The 17,065-nt window shown below is 41.9% G+C and overlaps 1 protein-coding gene across 1 annotated transcript; it reads right to left on the bottom strand.

Annotated features, from left to right (window-relative positions):
* Nucleotides 1-11,145: 11,145 nt before the first annotated feature.
* lingo3a (leucine rich repeat and Ig domain containing 3a) lies at nt 11,146-15,596 on the bottom strand (the record flags this gene model as incomplete). Its single annotated transcript, XM_083766586.1, has 2 exons — nt 15,505-15,596; nt 11,146-13,031 (listed from the first exon to the last, which is right to left on the bottom strand). The coding sequence occupies exon 2, from the start codon at nt 12,976-12,978 to the stop codon at nt 11,146-11,148; it is 1,833 nt and encodes a 610-aa protein (XP_083622712.1). The 5' UTR covers nt 12,979-13,031; nt 15,505-15,596.
* Between the last annotated feature and the right edge of the window lie 1,469 nt (nt 15,597-17,065).

Genomic DNA, 17,065 nt, shown 5'->3' with positions numbered 1-17,065 from the left:
CCTATTTTTATTTATTTATTTGACAGGGACAGCACTCATTAATGAACATGTCAGTTTTCACATCAATGTAAATGGGCCAGAGTTAGCCAAAGCTAAATTTCATCTGTAGTCCCTGGGCAGGCTCTTAAAAAGTAAGTGATAAAATAAAGACAGAGTGTAGGGCGCCTGCACACAACACCATGCGTTGATGCCATGTGTGCATATGTGCAGGCACCCACCATCACGTCCATACAAAAATACAGTACAACAGATAAAAGAATGAGCGGGGTGAGGTGGCCCTCTGGGGGTTAATTAGGCCAAGTATAGTAGCCTGACCAGTTTGTTTTGGGAGCCTTGTTTTAAGGGCCTTTGATGTGCTGTGGTACCATGGGGTGTATACATAGTCGAAGAAACCTTGTATGAGGAGATCCTGTAGGGCGTATAGGCCTACAGGAATCTTGTAGGCTACTTTGGTTGACCTTTTTGATTATATTGCTAGCCATTTTATCACATGAAAGACAACAATTAATGAATGTAATCTGACTCACACACGAGTACAGCTAAACGAAAAGACTATCTATTGACCTAGATCACGTTCAAAGTCAAGTGTTTCAATACTAAAGAAGCTAGGCAAATGTTTTTAATGTTCAGTCATCATTTAGGTATTTTAAATAAAAAAATCTATTTGATTTGTGCTATATCAAACTGGCTCTAGTGAAACTTGAGATTGCACAATATCGACAGAAATCACAAAATTGTGTAGGACAGTACTATCTATTGAGGTGATGGTGATTGAGCTTGTAGCCCCTGCTAACTATTTAGCTACTATTTGGCAAAAACAGAAAATGATTTCAACCTTTGGTTTATTTTCTTAGGCCGTTCAATAACAGTAACAGCTATTCTCAAGTCATAATTGTATTGAATAAGTCTAAGAGTAAGACATTTAATTAATTTCTATTGAAAAGAGAAACGTCCATTAAAAAGTAGGACCGTCACTTGCATGTTCTTCAAGTACTCAACAGAGGGCGCTACAACATAAAGAGTGGACATGGTACCAGGCTAAACTGACAACAGATGTCCCCATCAATGTTTAAATGACAGCCCTAACTGTAGGCTTGAAACAATAAAAAAATGTGGAAAGTAGGCAATCCATGATTTAAAAGACAAAAAAATAAAACAAAAGGTTAAGCAAATAAATTACAAGCTGGAACTTTGCAACCTCTGTAAAACTGAGAATATAGCATACACTCCTCAGATATCTCACAGTGTGTACATATGTATGTTGCAGTGCATATTTATTTTTTAATTGCATTGTATTGCATTGCATTAATTAATTAATTGCATTGCATTTATTTTTTAATTGCATTGCATTGTCATTTGCAGAGTCAATGCAACATCTAGATTCTAGGTGATCCACAACCACTGTAGCTCGAGTAGCATCACTCATCTGTGACTTAAAACATGCTGTAGGTAAGTTGCTTTAACCATATTGGTGTATTTGGCCGCAGACTCCCATCTCAAAATATTTTGTGCCAGGGCCCAGAAGAGAAGATTTGTGTTCTAAAAGATTCTAAAATTATTAAAAACATTTGAATAATTAAAATAGCTCAGTGAGCTTATACAATAGATTGGACATTTTTGAATAGTTAATTAAAAGTATAAAATGTAGTTAAGTGGTTAAAATTATCGATGCTATATTAACCCATTAAGACCGGGACAGCCTATACCTTAAAGCATTCCTGAAAGCATCTGTAATTTTAGATACTATATAGCCAACTCCCCCAAGGACCCCTGGGGTCCCCAAGGACCCCTGGGGTCCTTGGGGGAGCTGTGTACATCTTTGTGTAACGCTGTTGCTAATTTAATACTAAATATATAGCAAAATGTTTTTTTTTTTTTTTTTTTTTTTATAACGTTTTTTCAGAAAAGTTTGGACAGCATTTTTAGAATTGGCCTCAGGTGCGAGGAAGCTTCCATGTTATAATCCCTGCACATCACAAGCATGCTTCAGTCTGTCCTCAGGCTCTACAGTAGTGCTCTCTTCCCTGCACTGGGAGCTGCTTACTGATTTGATTTATTATAATCTCATTACAGTGCTTCACCAGAGTCTCAAGTGCTTGGTAAATATTCCACTACATGGCACAGCTAGAGTATATAGTTATTAAAGATCAGCACACACAATCAACTATTATTTTTTGAAAGCAGATGCTTTCATCATAGTATCTTTTTTTTTCTCTCCATTTCATCATAGAAGCTGCCTCATTACTGGCTCCACGTTGTCACATAATTATTGTACATCAAAGTATAGCTGTAAGAATCACATGTCCTTCTGCTAACAGTTTTAACCAGAAGGCATTCAAATTACAGAAGTGAAACTCATCCCGATACGCTGAATGGTTCTATATCAGCCTCTGGGCCTGCACTTCCTCTTTGAGAGGTTTCTGAAGTGCATCATTGAAAACCACAAAACAAGAACAAACGAAAAAAATGCTACGCTCATATTTACACATTGATCTTAACAAAAGATTTCACACATTTTCAAACAATTTGAAGTCTTAAAAAGACATGTAAACAGTCAATCTACAAGCTCCTTTGTGAGCTTGTAGATCTGCTATTCTTTGTCTATTTAGCAGGGCTTTATTATGAAATGACTACGCCACCCTCACAAATATAGGAGTGAGGGATCCTACAAACACATTAACCATATACTTACTGTACATGCTGTAATGCTGTGACAATGTAACTGACCAAGGCAAGATTCCCCAATTTGATACAGGTTCAGAATGAACAGAACTAGAGGTTGGTGTAACAAAAGTGTCAAGTTTATTTAACAAAAAAATAATACAGAAGGGAAGAGGGGTTATTAGAGGGGGAAATCGTGATCTTAAAAGTGGGACTGATGATAGGCCCATGGTTGTCTTCAGAGCCTACTAGGTACTCCAAACTAAACATGATACACATATTACACAGCAAAAAATCAAAACAATACAAATATGCAAAAGCAAATAAAGTAATCACAGCAAACAAAATCCAAACCATGCACTATTAATTACTGGCCCATGACACCTACAGTATGTGACATGTCCTCAACACCACTATGGTACATGGCCCAACAAACAATCTGATAAAACCAGGGGGGCAGTCAGACAGATATTTTGTGAAGCCACTAAGGAAATCAGGATTTCCTGAAAGTTCATATAATGGCCTGTTGTGGCGCTGTCATTGGGCCCAAAAAAAACCATAGCCCCATAGAAGTCCATGTATTTGGGCCCAACTTCACCTAGACTGTATTACCTTAATAAACATGGTCATGAATACTTTCTGCTTCCAGTCACTAGTTTAAAGTCTCATTTCTGGAAAATGATGGTCCCATTTATTAATAAAATGACCATAAAGTCGCGTATGTTCTGAGGGGCGTGGCTACCGTTACAGTCTATGATCGGGATTCCCCACCCACTCGAGTCAAAATAAAAACCAACTAAGAAGAAGGGGGGAAGTCCCGCCTCGTTGTCTGGGCCAGCCAATGGGCCAGCTGGTCCCAAACGGATCTAGAAAGATGGCGATTTACAATACAAGGACTGACAGGCTTCATTTTACGTTCATGTTAGACCCGGGGAACGCTTTGTCCATATTTTTTACAGTCTATGGATAAAACCCATTCTCAAATATAATATGGCACGGTGGAAAAAACAGACATACATCTAGTTACCCCTCAAATTCATTACATTATACAAAATATAGCAAAATGACTAAACTACAACAAAATACCAAAACCTACCCAGTCAATATTCTCTAGGCTGTGGCTGTGGTTAAATCAGGAAAGGACCTGGAGGCTCTGGAAGCACAGAGGATAAATTAGGCTAACAGTTGACTAAAAGCCCCCTCTTAAAACCTATTCCCTACCCTTTACTGACTCCAGCAGCGTCCCAACTCCAATTTCAAACTACAATTTCAAAACATCACACCTGCCGAACAATGTAAATGGATTGGAATATACTGTAAAATGTCACAAATTATATACTAAGCTGTACACCTCATGCCTCCAGATCCCCAACAAACACTCAAATCAGGCTTCTGGCCAAACATGGGGTCAGACACCTGGTCACCCCTTTTTTGCAATACCCTTAAAGGGGCAGTGCTACATAAGTATATAGGGCTTCAGTGGTTAACTTTTTCTCTTTCTGTTAATATTTTTATTGGGTAACACAAAAACACTTTCAAACTCTTCAAGTGTAGGCCTTACCTGTTGACACATCCTGTAATGCAAAATGGACATACACATCAACATATCAGGGGGGTCTTTGTCAAACCATTTTGTATCAGAGGTGTGTGACCTAAAATGTATTCTAAGAATCTACACTGTACCACTACCTACTGTACATATGTTTATAATAAGAGTCAAATCCCAGTACAAAATGGTATGGATTTGAAGGTGTTGCTGCAATCCCATAGCCAGAGAAGTACGTCTAGTTACCGTTGTACATTTATGCAAATCACTGAAACCTTTTAGGTAAAACTCTGAATAATTCATTGGCCTAGTACTGGGAATGATCGTGCCGATTGGTTCAGCGGATCCGGAGTTTAACTGCCATAGCCACACGGTCAGGTCCGAAAATATAATCCCTGTCCCGAGATTAAAATGTATAGAGGTTAGATGGTGTGCCTACATATGAGCAACTGCTGACAGTATGATTGATTGAAGATTTTTAACAGTTTAACAAAAGTACAGAGGTACAGTTATACAATAATGCAAAAAGGATAACAAAAAAGCATTGCAGGATTGTTTCCAATGTGGTCCTATGTATTCAATTCATGAAGACAAATAAAGTAATATACAGTACAATACTATACAAGAAATCATCAATATTAGGAGCAGTAAAAGTATACTTACAGAAAAACTGTCCTCAGTGCATTCTTATTGACCAACGAGGAGATCCTGCCCAAAATCCTTTGGTTGACTTGATTACTTTTGTTACCAGTTCATCACCGGAAACATTGTTATTTAAAATACTATTCAGAAGGCTCTTCTTTCCTTGAGATAACATTTGTCACCCACTTTTATCATGAAGTCTGTGACATTACTGAGGTAGTGGTACACACAAACATGTTAACGTTATATTTCCAACAATGTTAGCAGATGCTCGTCTTTGGCTGTAGGCCAGCCTACGTGCAATACTGCCGGCTCATTAGTCACTACCTAATGTAGTGTGTAGGATTGTCTATGTGTATTCCTCAGTGATGGAAGAATTGTGAGCTTGTAGATCGGCTTTTCACAAATAGCTGAAGATAAGCTGTGTGTATTTTTGGTGCTTTATTAGTTTTTCCCTGTTATCAATATCAACATACAAATACATCAACAGACAAAAAAAAACACACATCGAACAAAACACACACACATTGAATCACAGAATTTAAAGTGCACAGCAGTCCACCTCAGCCAAAACTCCAGACAATAAGTCATCCAAAAATATTTTCCAATAGATGTAGCTTACTTAGGGCCAGAAACAGCATCATCAGAGTCCCGATACGTGTAAGTGATAGATCATATTTGTCCATCGTGTTAAACAACCTGTATGACAGTCCCTCATAATCAGCCAATTGTCCAAGTGGACATACAAGTGGGATGGTGCAGGCGCAGATGGAGCTTTCCAGTCCTTAACCACTGAGCTAAGGGAGGAGAAACATATTCCCTAACGTGGCAGCTGGGTCCCCCAGAATAAACAGACTGGGGGAGAATGGGATGTTCAGGCCTGTTATTCTCTCCAGTCTCTCATGTAGAGCAAACCAATAGTCCTGAACTTTGGGACAGCTCCAAATGCAGTGCACCAATGTACCATGATAAGAGCGTCTGCTAAATGCCTAAATTGTAATGTAAATTGTACCATCCCTGTCCTTACACCTCCAACATTCAGGGCCTTCAGTCAGGCACACTCTGAATACATATTTATTTATTTTAAGTATATTTTTGCGGCTTGTTATTTGATGGTGTAAAGTAGACTGACAGGAAATGGGGAGAGAGAGATGAGGAGTAACACACAGCAAAGGTCGTTGAGATCGGGACACGGATTAGCAGCCTAGGTACCCGGACGTAGTCTCAGAACATTTTTGGAAGGTGTCCAGTATATTGTAATTATGATTTGAAATTCAATCAACCTGGTACGTACAGTAGTTCTCTTGACTTTTTCTTCCCATTTTTGAAAATCGTAACCCATTCATCATCTGAAATTGAAACTTCTAAATCCCTTTCCCATGGTATCTTAGATGCGAATTTACTTGAGTCAAAAGCCTCAAGGAACATAGCATAGTAGGTGGAGGCCTCAACCTTACCAAGAGGTGTCTCAATTGTAAGGATTGCCTGCCCTAAAGTGATTAGGTGGTAGACCAAACTCTGTTCTTAATTCTTCAAATGACTTTAGATAGTTTTTTTGGTCTCCCAAAACTGATACTCTTTTGGACCATGATGTATGGTTTGTAATAATAATACTAATACTAATAATGGTAATACAAATCTGCAAAGTAGGCTAACTAGTAACTAAGGTTTTCAAATAATTGTTCTTTGCCTCTGAGATGTAGTGGAGTAGACGTAAAAGAATTGGGCATTGGAAATACTAAAAATACCTTAAAACTGTACTTACACCACTGATTTTCTTTGTGTATTCCTACTCATAAGTTAATGGATTCTTGTCTCTGTAGATTCTCAAACAGCCTCTGGGTCAGAGTCATGGGTGATGATCACTGAGAAATGTAGAACACAGGCACAGCAAAGACACAGCTCTTGATGTTACATGCTTTTATAAACAGTGTGCTTCATTTTTATAAAACAACACGATACAAAACAGTCTAGAACAATGTCCAAACACAATGGTTTTCCATACATACAGTAACAGAATGACGACATCAACGGATTACATCTTTAAAATGCTAATAGGAAGCTTATCAATTCAGATTAGTCCATGAACATACTGCATCATAGTCCGTAAACTAGATCATTGATACATGGATATTGTGCATATTGGTGTAATTTTTTTGATTGAATACAAATATATTTCTAGACTGAATGAGGTAAGAATAATGCTGGCAACCTCTAAGACCAGGAAAGCATCTGTGTCATTTTAGATTTTAACCACTTTAATCATAATTTTATACTTTGGCTATTCAAGAAATAGTAGATTTACAAGCTCATAGTGCGTCACTTCGTATGAGCTTGTAGATCTGTTATTTGCTTTTGTGTGCAAATCTTTGAATACACACACACACACACACACACACACACATTTCTTAACTCAAATATTTGCTTCTGGGGTCCATGGAACAAAATGTTCAAAAAAAGCCCTAACCACACCAAAGGGTCACCATGCAACTCCTTGGTTCCAAACGGTTGCAAGGACCGTCTCGACCCTTTGGTGTGGTTTGGGCCATTGAATTCCATGTGTTGAATCACTAGGGTCAACGTGCAACAAGACATCACATCGCAGAGACAACGCTAAAAGCGTCTTGACCCTTTGGTGTGGTTAGGGCTTTACCCCTTTTTTGTGAGCGTTGTGAGCTTGTAGATTGGCTATTTGAACTATTCAAAAATGTTTAGTTTTTGTAAAGGCAAAGATGTTTAGGGATATGGGCGCTGGCAAAAATAGGGCCCAGACGTCTTGTAATCCTATCCAGTAGACACATTATTAAAGGCTTTTACGTTTTTCTACAAGAGTGCTTTAGTCTCATCTTTATTTGCATCAATTATGTCACCCACTTGTACCAAAGAGCACCCCCCCCCCCTCTCCAACTCCTGTGATTGTTTACTTTCCAAAATGGAGGTCAAACCGGCTATAGTAGTATAGTGAATATCATGAGTATCATCTGTGGCCAGCAGAGAGCAGCAGCTGGCAGAGCTGTACACCAAATTAATTGCTGAGTTCAGAGATGATGTAAAACTGGCAGAGACAGCATAGATACATCTGCAAAAATAAATTAGTTCACTTAGTCCTTTCTCACCTTCAGCTTAATGGTCGATGTTTGAAGTTCAGTTATAAGGATTGGCATTAATCCCACTCATTTCTGCTGTTTGGCTAAGACAAGGCGGTTTTATAGCACTGCAAAGTACAAATACGCGGTTGTAAGGCTAATAACTGTTACAGTTCTGTGTTTTTGTTGACAATGGAATTGATGCTGTAAAATTGTAAATACTTATTGATGTTTACATTTCTGTTTACTTTGTGTCATGTCCTGTGTGAAAAGCTTTTAAAGGGCAAGAGCACTTTTTGAGGTTTGACTTGTAGTTACCTTGCCATGATATAACCAAATGTGGACAAGAAAACCTTCCAACTCATCCTTGCCTGCCCCGGGGTTTTCTTCCAGTGGGACATGCATCTCCCTTAGGGAGATGCTCGGGAAGCTTCCTAACCACATGCCAGAACCACCTAAGCTGGCTCCTTTCCAAGTGAAGAAGCATGCAGCGACTCAACTCCAGTCTCTCCTGCGTGACTTCTCACCCTATCTCTAAGGGAGATGCCAGCCAGTGAGCCACCCATCTGAGAACATTAATTTCGTCTGTTTGTATCCACAACCTTATTCATTCGGTCATGAGTCATCATGACCCACACTTCATGATGATAAGTGAGAGGAGGAACGAAGATTGCTCGGTAAACAGAGCTTTGCCTTTGAAATTGAACTGAGCATTAATCAATTTAGGCCTCGAAATTAAAAAAATAATCTTCTAAATCCTCCAGTTTTCTGAAATAAATATTTTCACAATCTTTCAAAAATAGCAGACCTACAAGCTCGTAGCGCGCCACTCGGTGGCGCACTATGAGCTTGTAGATCTGCTATTAATATAATAATAGCTAAATTATAACATAATGTTTAAAACACCAAAAGGGGTTCACACTCAAAATGGGTTAAAAATGGCATAACCTGGCCTGGGGCAGTGGTCCAGGCTAAGCAGTCCAGGCACCGTGGCTGGTAATCCAGTCGCAGTGTGCCGCGGGCTCGACTCCCGATCCCGACGGCCTTTACTGCATGTCTTCCCCCCATCTCTTTCCCCATTTCCTGACAGCCCACTGTCTGTCCCTCCATAAAAACATATTAAATAAAGGCGAAAGCCAAAAAAAACAAACATAAAAATGGCATAACCTAGAATGTAATTCCAGCGTAGAATGTAAGTCAATGAGGAGCATATTTTGAACTATCAATTTCTAATCACTGGAGCAATTATTTTTAAGGGGCGCTAGCCCCTTCTATAAACAGCTTTTGTCCCCACATGTCTCAAGATTTGCCATTGACGATCGGAGAAATTTATAAACGAGCAAATCAGCTAACCAATCACAGGCAACAGGCATTCTGATTGGCCAGTATGAGATGATGCATGATGATGTATGATGATAAGAGCACCCCTCACTTCACACGGGTGTGATTTTTGATTTCTTGTCCACATTTGGACTTGCATCATGGCAAGGTAACTACACAAACCAAACCTCTACCAAAGTGGTCTTGCCATTTAATATTGACGCATAATTTTCTGCTCAAGAGTGACATTTTATTTTATTTAAAAATATCTAATTTCATTTGAGCAATTTTGCAGAAAATCACTGAACTGGTTGTGTAAATGCATTAGTATTTAACTCAATAGACTTGTGTGCAATTTCAAGTTATGGCAGTATCCAGTATCAGGGAGTTGATGGCTTCCTATAATGCAATGTAATTCCCTCTCCTCCCTGGCTTAGTTTTATCATGACCTTTCTTTGAGTATCCAAGGTCTCCCGACATATTAGCATTTTGCTAATATGCAATGTCATGTCAGATACGTTGGGGATATGGTCCCTCCCCCGCTGGTCCCGAGGCCTCCCCCACTGTCCACTGAAGCCCAAAATAGGAAAGTGGACAATAATGTCCTTCACAATGTAACAGACTAAGCACTATAGCTCCATTTATGCTCCATCGTATGACGGTGGCGCGTGCCAACAAGAACCGATCTTGGCAGCAATGGACACCAGTCACACCACCACTACGGAATACAAATCAAGCTTAAGCACTGCAATGCCAGCAATAATGTGGCTGACTGGCCCAGGAGTGTGGAGGTTAGGGTCTAATTATCACTGACCATCACAGATATATAATATGACTGATTTAAAATGAAAAACAGCAGAATTATGCTCACATGATGAATCACAGTACATCATTATAAACAACCACAGTATTGAAATGTCAAGCATTACAAAATATATATTACATTTCATGTATGTCCTATCTACAGTACACAGCATGACTGTTCTGACTTTAGGATAAAGTACCCGGTTTACAAAGTTAAGTGACTCAAAGAAAGTACGATGCTGACTCTGTGTAAATGCACGCTGATGTTGTTTATCATACAGTATATGTTCAGAGGGTGAACATACTGATAATGAAAGGGAAATCTAATCTGTATTGTGTATTTGTCTCCATACAATTGTGCATCCGATCCTATCATTTTAGCTGGAAGGACAGAATCCTATCACCTGTCCTTAAAATAACTTGACAGCTTTGGACCTCGTTTAGCGTCAAGTAACACCTGGTGCTTTACAGTCAACGTGGCAGTGTTGTGCAGAGAGTGAGTGCATACCGCTGCCGTTATCTAGTCTAGGTATCTGATCTTCCCTGCTCTGTGTAGCCTAGCTGTTAGCGCACACACAAAAAAAGGAGTTCAGAGTTTAGCTTCAAATTACCAGTTAAGTAGCATTTGAGAATCCTGACCACGGGGCAAGTCAGAATGTGCAGTGAAAAGCTGTACTGTTCTAATAATTATTGGCAAGTCCTTGGCATTCTATGAGCAGCACCCTGTCATCTATTCATGAATTTGGAGATAGAGTGCTTCACCTTTAGGTGAAGTAGGGAATAGTCCTTAATAGAGGGAAGGGGATGAAGTCCTGTGAAGAAGAGCGGGATGTGGAGAGACCCGAAGCCATGTGCCAGGGAGTGGAGTGAATGTGTCTGGGTCTTGTTTAACAGTCTACTTCAGACATCTTTCACTATAAGCCACATTTCTTCTGCACAATCATGTATAATACGACACAAAACAGAAATACAGAAGAATGTGCATATTAAATTCCAACACTGCCTTCTGCAGATATACACATTTACATTTTATACCAAAACAATGTCCCGGTATATATTCTTTCCTATATATTTCCCAGCTTGCCCTCAAATCATTTTCATGTTGAACTTCCGCGCCCCGCCCTGCCCTCCACTGGCAGCAGGTCCGTCCACCTTCCTGAACGAGTATTCCACTGAGAAGTTGTTCTTGTGCTGTCCTCTCCCTCGACTCCACACAAAAAGCAAAATAAAACAGAAGAGAACTACCCCCAGGAACATGATACAACCCATGGCTGTGGATATGAGGATGGTCTTTAGGTCCAGTGTGAACTTCAGCAAGACCCTTGTGTCATTCAGATTAGTGTCATTAAGGTCCCCAGTGTAGTAAGTACGGTTGGCCATGAGTGCGGCATCTAGAGGAAGCCCGCTAACTGTCAGTGTAGCAAAGTAGGTGTCATTGCCACCGGCATTGCTGGCGATGCAGATATAGGTTCCAGTGTCTGCCACCTGGGCATATCGGATCTCTAGCGTGCCTTCTGCTAGCACCGTCAGGCGACCACTGCTCTTGGTGGTGATGCGGCGGCGCTGTGGCGAGATCCAGAATATCACCGGCGTGGGCTCGCCATCCGCGCGACACACGAACAACACCACCTGCCCCTCGCGAGCCGATAACTGCTGCAGCCTCCTGTTGCGGATCTTGGGCTTCTGACAAGTGAAGTGGTCGAAGAGAGCGGAGTCGGAGAAGGTGCTGAGTGCCCGGCCTTGCACCTCGACAGGTGCGGCGCACACTGGCGACGCGCCGTCAAAGTTGAGCGTCTTCCTGCGCTGAAGGATCCAGAGCAGACGACAGTCACAGGCCAGGGGGTTCCTGTCTAAACGCAGGGTCTCCAGGGTGTTAACTGACTGAAAGGCCCCCTCCTCCAGTGTGACCAGACCGTTATTGGAGAGGTTGAGCAAGCGGATTTGCCGCAACCCCCCCAGCGCATACGTCTGCACTGTCACAAGGTTGGTGTTGACCAGATGCAGCTCTTTCAGCCTCACCAGGTCACGCAGTGACCAGGACTCCAGGACAGATATGGGGTTGTAGGAGAGGTTGAGGCTGGTGAGATGGGCCAGACTACGCAGGGCAGAGGTGGGCACGGAGGTGATGTTTGTATGTGTGATGGACAACCAAGATAGATTGAGGCCCTGCAGACTGTGAGTGGAGATGTACTCTAAAAAGGGCCAGTGATCAATCTCGAGGCCCTTCAGGCCACTCAGTTTGCGGAAGTTCTGGTCCTCTAAGGCAGAGATACTGAGGTAGCGGAGCCGCAGAGTCACCAGGTTACGGATGTAGGACAAAGACTGGCTGGAGATAGACGTCAGATTGCATCTCTCAATAGTTAGCTCTCTCAACGCTACTAAACCCAGAAAGGCCTTGTTGGAGATATAAACCAGATCATTGTCTCCAACCTCCAAGTTCCTCAGGCTTTTTAGATCCTGGAAAGTAAAGTCCAGAAGAATGACCATTTTGTTTCCACTGAGGTCCAGTGATGTGAGGTTGAAGAGGCGTGAGAAGGCCCCCATGGGCACTAACTTCAGCTGGTTACCCCTCAGTGATAGCACACGCAGGTTCCGCAGGCTGGAAAAGGCATTCGGCTCCAGGGCACTGATCGTGTTCTCGCTCAAATCCAGTTCTTCTAGACGTGTGTATGGGAGAAGGTCTTTATGCTCTACCCAGCGGAGTCTATTACCGCTCAGGTCCAGGACTTTGGTGTCCAAGGGTATGCCTTGTGGGAGGGTGGACAGGCGATTGCCTCGACAGGCCACGGCCTTGAGCCTGGACATGCAGTCACAACGCTGGGGACATCCCTGACTCTGCACAGTGGACGCCAAAACCACCAATAGTAGGAACAGGCCAGGAAAAAGCCAGAATGCATCCAGGCCCAGGCACAGAGCCATAGCCCTTCTCTTCCCCCTGGTCCCGTCTGGGGCTGGATCTCTGGGCCAGACACCTGAGAACACAACAAGCAGAGGGTGGGAGTTAGATGTGTGAAAATGTGAGAGTCAAAGGGGAGTGAGAAAGAAAGACGGGAGGAGTGATAGAGCAAGAAAGAGGAACGGAAAGGAGGGGTCAGAGAGAATGAGCGAGAGAGACACGGAAAGAAGAAGAGTAGGGTCGAATTAATGGAACTCAATTCCACTTTAATAGCTGTGTTCAAACACGCTAAATGGATGGAATTACAATTACGTACTCTAATTAACCTGGCACAGCTGTGGAAATTAAAGCCAGAGCTCTGAGATAGTCCTCAGAGAACTCTGCCTGAAAACCTTGTGCTGGGTTTATATTGAATTACACTTCATATAGCCTAGTATCTTTAGTCTTTGATAAAAAATTCAAATTTTAATGTCAGTGATGTTCACACTCCCTGAAAAAGAAAGATTCATCCTTTTGAACGTCTACACTAGTAGATCTTCAAAAGGATGAAACTTTCTTACAGTGGACTCTTCTGCAGTATATCCCCCCAAAAGTAGCAAAAAAGTATTAACAAGAGCTTGTGAGTGTGACTTCCCAGTGTGATTTCCCACAGATTAGAGACACCCAAAGTCAGTTTGAAACTATGACCAACGTCAAAAGACTCACATACATATTGGGAGAAATACAACAATGTGCAAGCAAGATTGTGAACTGTGATAAAAGAAGGTTAGTCAATGGAATAGAACCACCCTAAGGACTACTATCTGTACCGAGTAGACCACTAGACATACTGCTTATGTAAACAGAGCTGCTACTTTTAAACACATCTTAAATCTGAGGGTTTTTTTTTGGGGGGTTTTTTAAGATATTTTTTTGCGGCTTACGCCTTTTATTGATTTTTTAAGGGATAGAAAGTAGGCTGACAGGAAACGGGAGAGAGATGGGGGGATGACATGCGGTAAAGGCCGTGTCGGGTCCGGGAGTCGAACCCGCGGCACACCGCGACTGGATCACCAGTCCGGTGCCCAGACCGTTACGCTACGGCCTGGGCCAATCTGAGGGGTTTTTAAACAGCTATAGTGTAGATTCTGTCTGAACACAAACATTAAATGCCATCCATTGACAATGAATGGAGAATTTAGGTCATGTGTGTCTGAGCAAATCGGCTGGGTATGCTTGTGGCCACCCTTGGCCAATAAGGGACCACCATTCTTGATGATGATGTACGATGATGATTCACTTCACACTGTGTGATTTTTGTATACAATTCAAATTGTTTTGGGGAAAATGCTGCTATTTGTCCCAAAGTAACTGCAAAACATTGCTGATATTTGTTTCATAAAAGATTTATACCCTGTATAACATGTATATTACAGTGCAATGTGACATAGCTCTGTTTACACAATGTTGTAGCCCCTCTAACTGTATATACATTCCCCATTTTTAACTGTTTTTATTATACTGTATTTTGACACATACCGTACGTATACAATGTAAACGTATGTTAATAGAGTATGTTCTCATGCCAATAAAGCTCATTTGAATTGAATTGAACTGACTAATTAAAAACGACATTGGATCCATTGGAACACAGGGTTCTGAGAAGGAACAGTTTCCAGTCATAAAAGGTTTGCACCCGACAGCAAGGACATACTGTACTCACAGGCTTGAATGATACATCAGGGGAAAAACAGTCAAACACAGGCCAGGGTACAAATCACAGATGTCGAGGAAATGGAAAACTGTCAGACACAATGAAAACCCTTTTTTTCCTTCATTGTCAGAATATATTATGCATTATGCATGTAACCAAATGTGACAGGATCTCAAAGGCAAACAAAACAACACTCAGCAAGTATCCAGCATCTTACAGTATGTTCTCTTCAGTGCATCCAAATGCTCACTATAGTATTTTTCAAGAGGACAGGGCGATGGGTGACTTTGTGTTGGTGTCTGCGGCAAGGTCACTCGCCATGACTGCAACCGACTGCATCATCATAACTCTATCCATCACATCACACTGTACAGGGTAATGGACTCGTAATGGAAGAAACCTGCATCGCCTGTCCTGCCTATCCCACACACACGCATGCATGCATGCACTGCACGCACTCGTGTGCGCGCGCACGCGCACACACACACACACACACACACACACACACACACACACACACACACACACACACACACACACACACACACACACACACACACACACACACACACACACACACACACACAGATGTGTGCAATAAGCCCCTCTATAAATCCCTCCATGAATTATCAACTAGGGTGATGGAAGCATCTCATGAAAACATGTTCCATAACATCATAATAATTGAATGTTGAAGCCGGCAGAGTGGTGGAAAAGTATAAAAAAGCCATGAGCCCCATCCCTCTCATTTAGCTTACACATGAGGAGGTCCGCCAAACCAATGTGTTGCCATATTAAATTGACATGCGGGCGCAAGCACACATTCACAATTTCACTTGCATTTACTCTTACTTACGCGCAGTGAAAGATTCATGTGCCCGCCCACGTGTTGTTACCACAGACGGCTTGCATCTCCCCAAGGCGCCGGCTGCAACTTCTTGGGGACAGAATCAGCACATCCATAAACTCTATGGAAATCCCTTTTCTAATGCACCGAGACTCCAATGAGTTGTGCTGTCATGAATAAGGGAAGGAGGAAAACAAGTGTGGAAAGTGGTCTGCCACTGCTGAATGCTACAAATAACAGCAATGGGGGGATCGGTACAGAGATACAGAAACTCTGCCACCAAAATGATAGAGAAGAAAAATATTATAGGAGATCAAAGGGACAGGTCAAGTGACATGGCCTGATGATCATCCACAACAGGATCGAAATATTGTCAGCCAAATAAAGACGTTTTTGTACCTTATTATGGCTCTGTCTACCCTTTGTAAACGGAAGCTTGTTTAGCCCAGCGTGTGTTACCTAAGAGATCAAAGGGAACCATAGTGTCAGAGTGCTTTCTAACCCCACCTGCTTCAGGCTCAGATGACTTAATAAGTCCTTTCATGTCCCTGAATTATACACATGCTCCGATTACCACCACCATCGCCTGATTAGGGAGTGAAAATTCCCATTAGTCAATCTGCCACTGCATAAATCTGACTGTATTATCATGCAACAACAAGCGGTTGGCTGAGCTTCAGGCAAAAAAGGCGAAGGATGTGGCTTAAAAAAGTCCCAGAAAATGACACCCGTTTAATTTATTATGAGCTAGCAATTGTCATTCTGAGAAAACCGCATAGAAATGACCCACATCCACTACAGCATATACTATTCTCAATAGAAATCCTGATTGACCGACTGAGCTAATATGACTGTAAAAGAAAAAGATGCAGTTAAAACGAAAGCACACTCATTGGGTCTCTTAACAATAGACAACTACAGGACAAGTGAGGCAGATTCTAATTTGCATAACAGCCCAGCATGTTTAAAAAATAAACCTTTAAATATTCCATCCATCATGCAGCAGAAATTTGGTACAGCTTCCCATCTCTCTGACCTTTCCTCCTCATCTACATTATTCAGGCAGCATGTCACTACTATAGAGCCTATCTCAGAGAGAGAGAGAGAGAGAGAGTGTTAAAGAGAGACAAACTTAGCCTAAGAGAAACTCACCAGATGGTTTACAAGTTCGAGATTTCTTTCTTCAAATACCATGTGGGTGGTTACTGCAACAGCAGGATTTGAGCTGAGTAACCACACACTTCCATTCCCTGACACCCCCCCACACACACACACCAGACCGTTGCACACACAAAAAGAAAATATCTCCAATTTCCCCGTCAGTCACGTGGTCAGTTCTCAGTCCCCATATCTGGTAGCAGTCAGTCTCTAACAAGCCCCCCAGGCCACAGCCACCAGGCAGGCCCAGCGCACCATAGGCCAACAGCAGGTGGCTCGCAGCGCTGCCTGCAACACATACGACCTCTGTCATTGGACTCAGTCGAGGCGCAAATAGTTCCAAATAGACCTGTCGTCCAAACGAGTGCCGCCGCTGCACATGCCAGGGTTTAAGCAGCACACAAATATAAGC

This window comes from Protomyctophum parallelum (genome assembly GCF_964188405.1).
Source record: "Protomyctophum parallelum genome assembly, chromosome: 6".
Lineage (NCBI taxonomy): Eukaryota > Metazoa > Chordata > Actinopteri > Myctophiformes > Myctophidae > Protomyctophum > Protomyctophum parallelum.
Note: the sequence above shows the minus strand (reverse complement) of the source record. Positions and strands in the feature narration are given on the sequence as shown.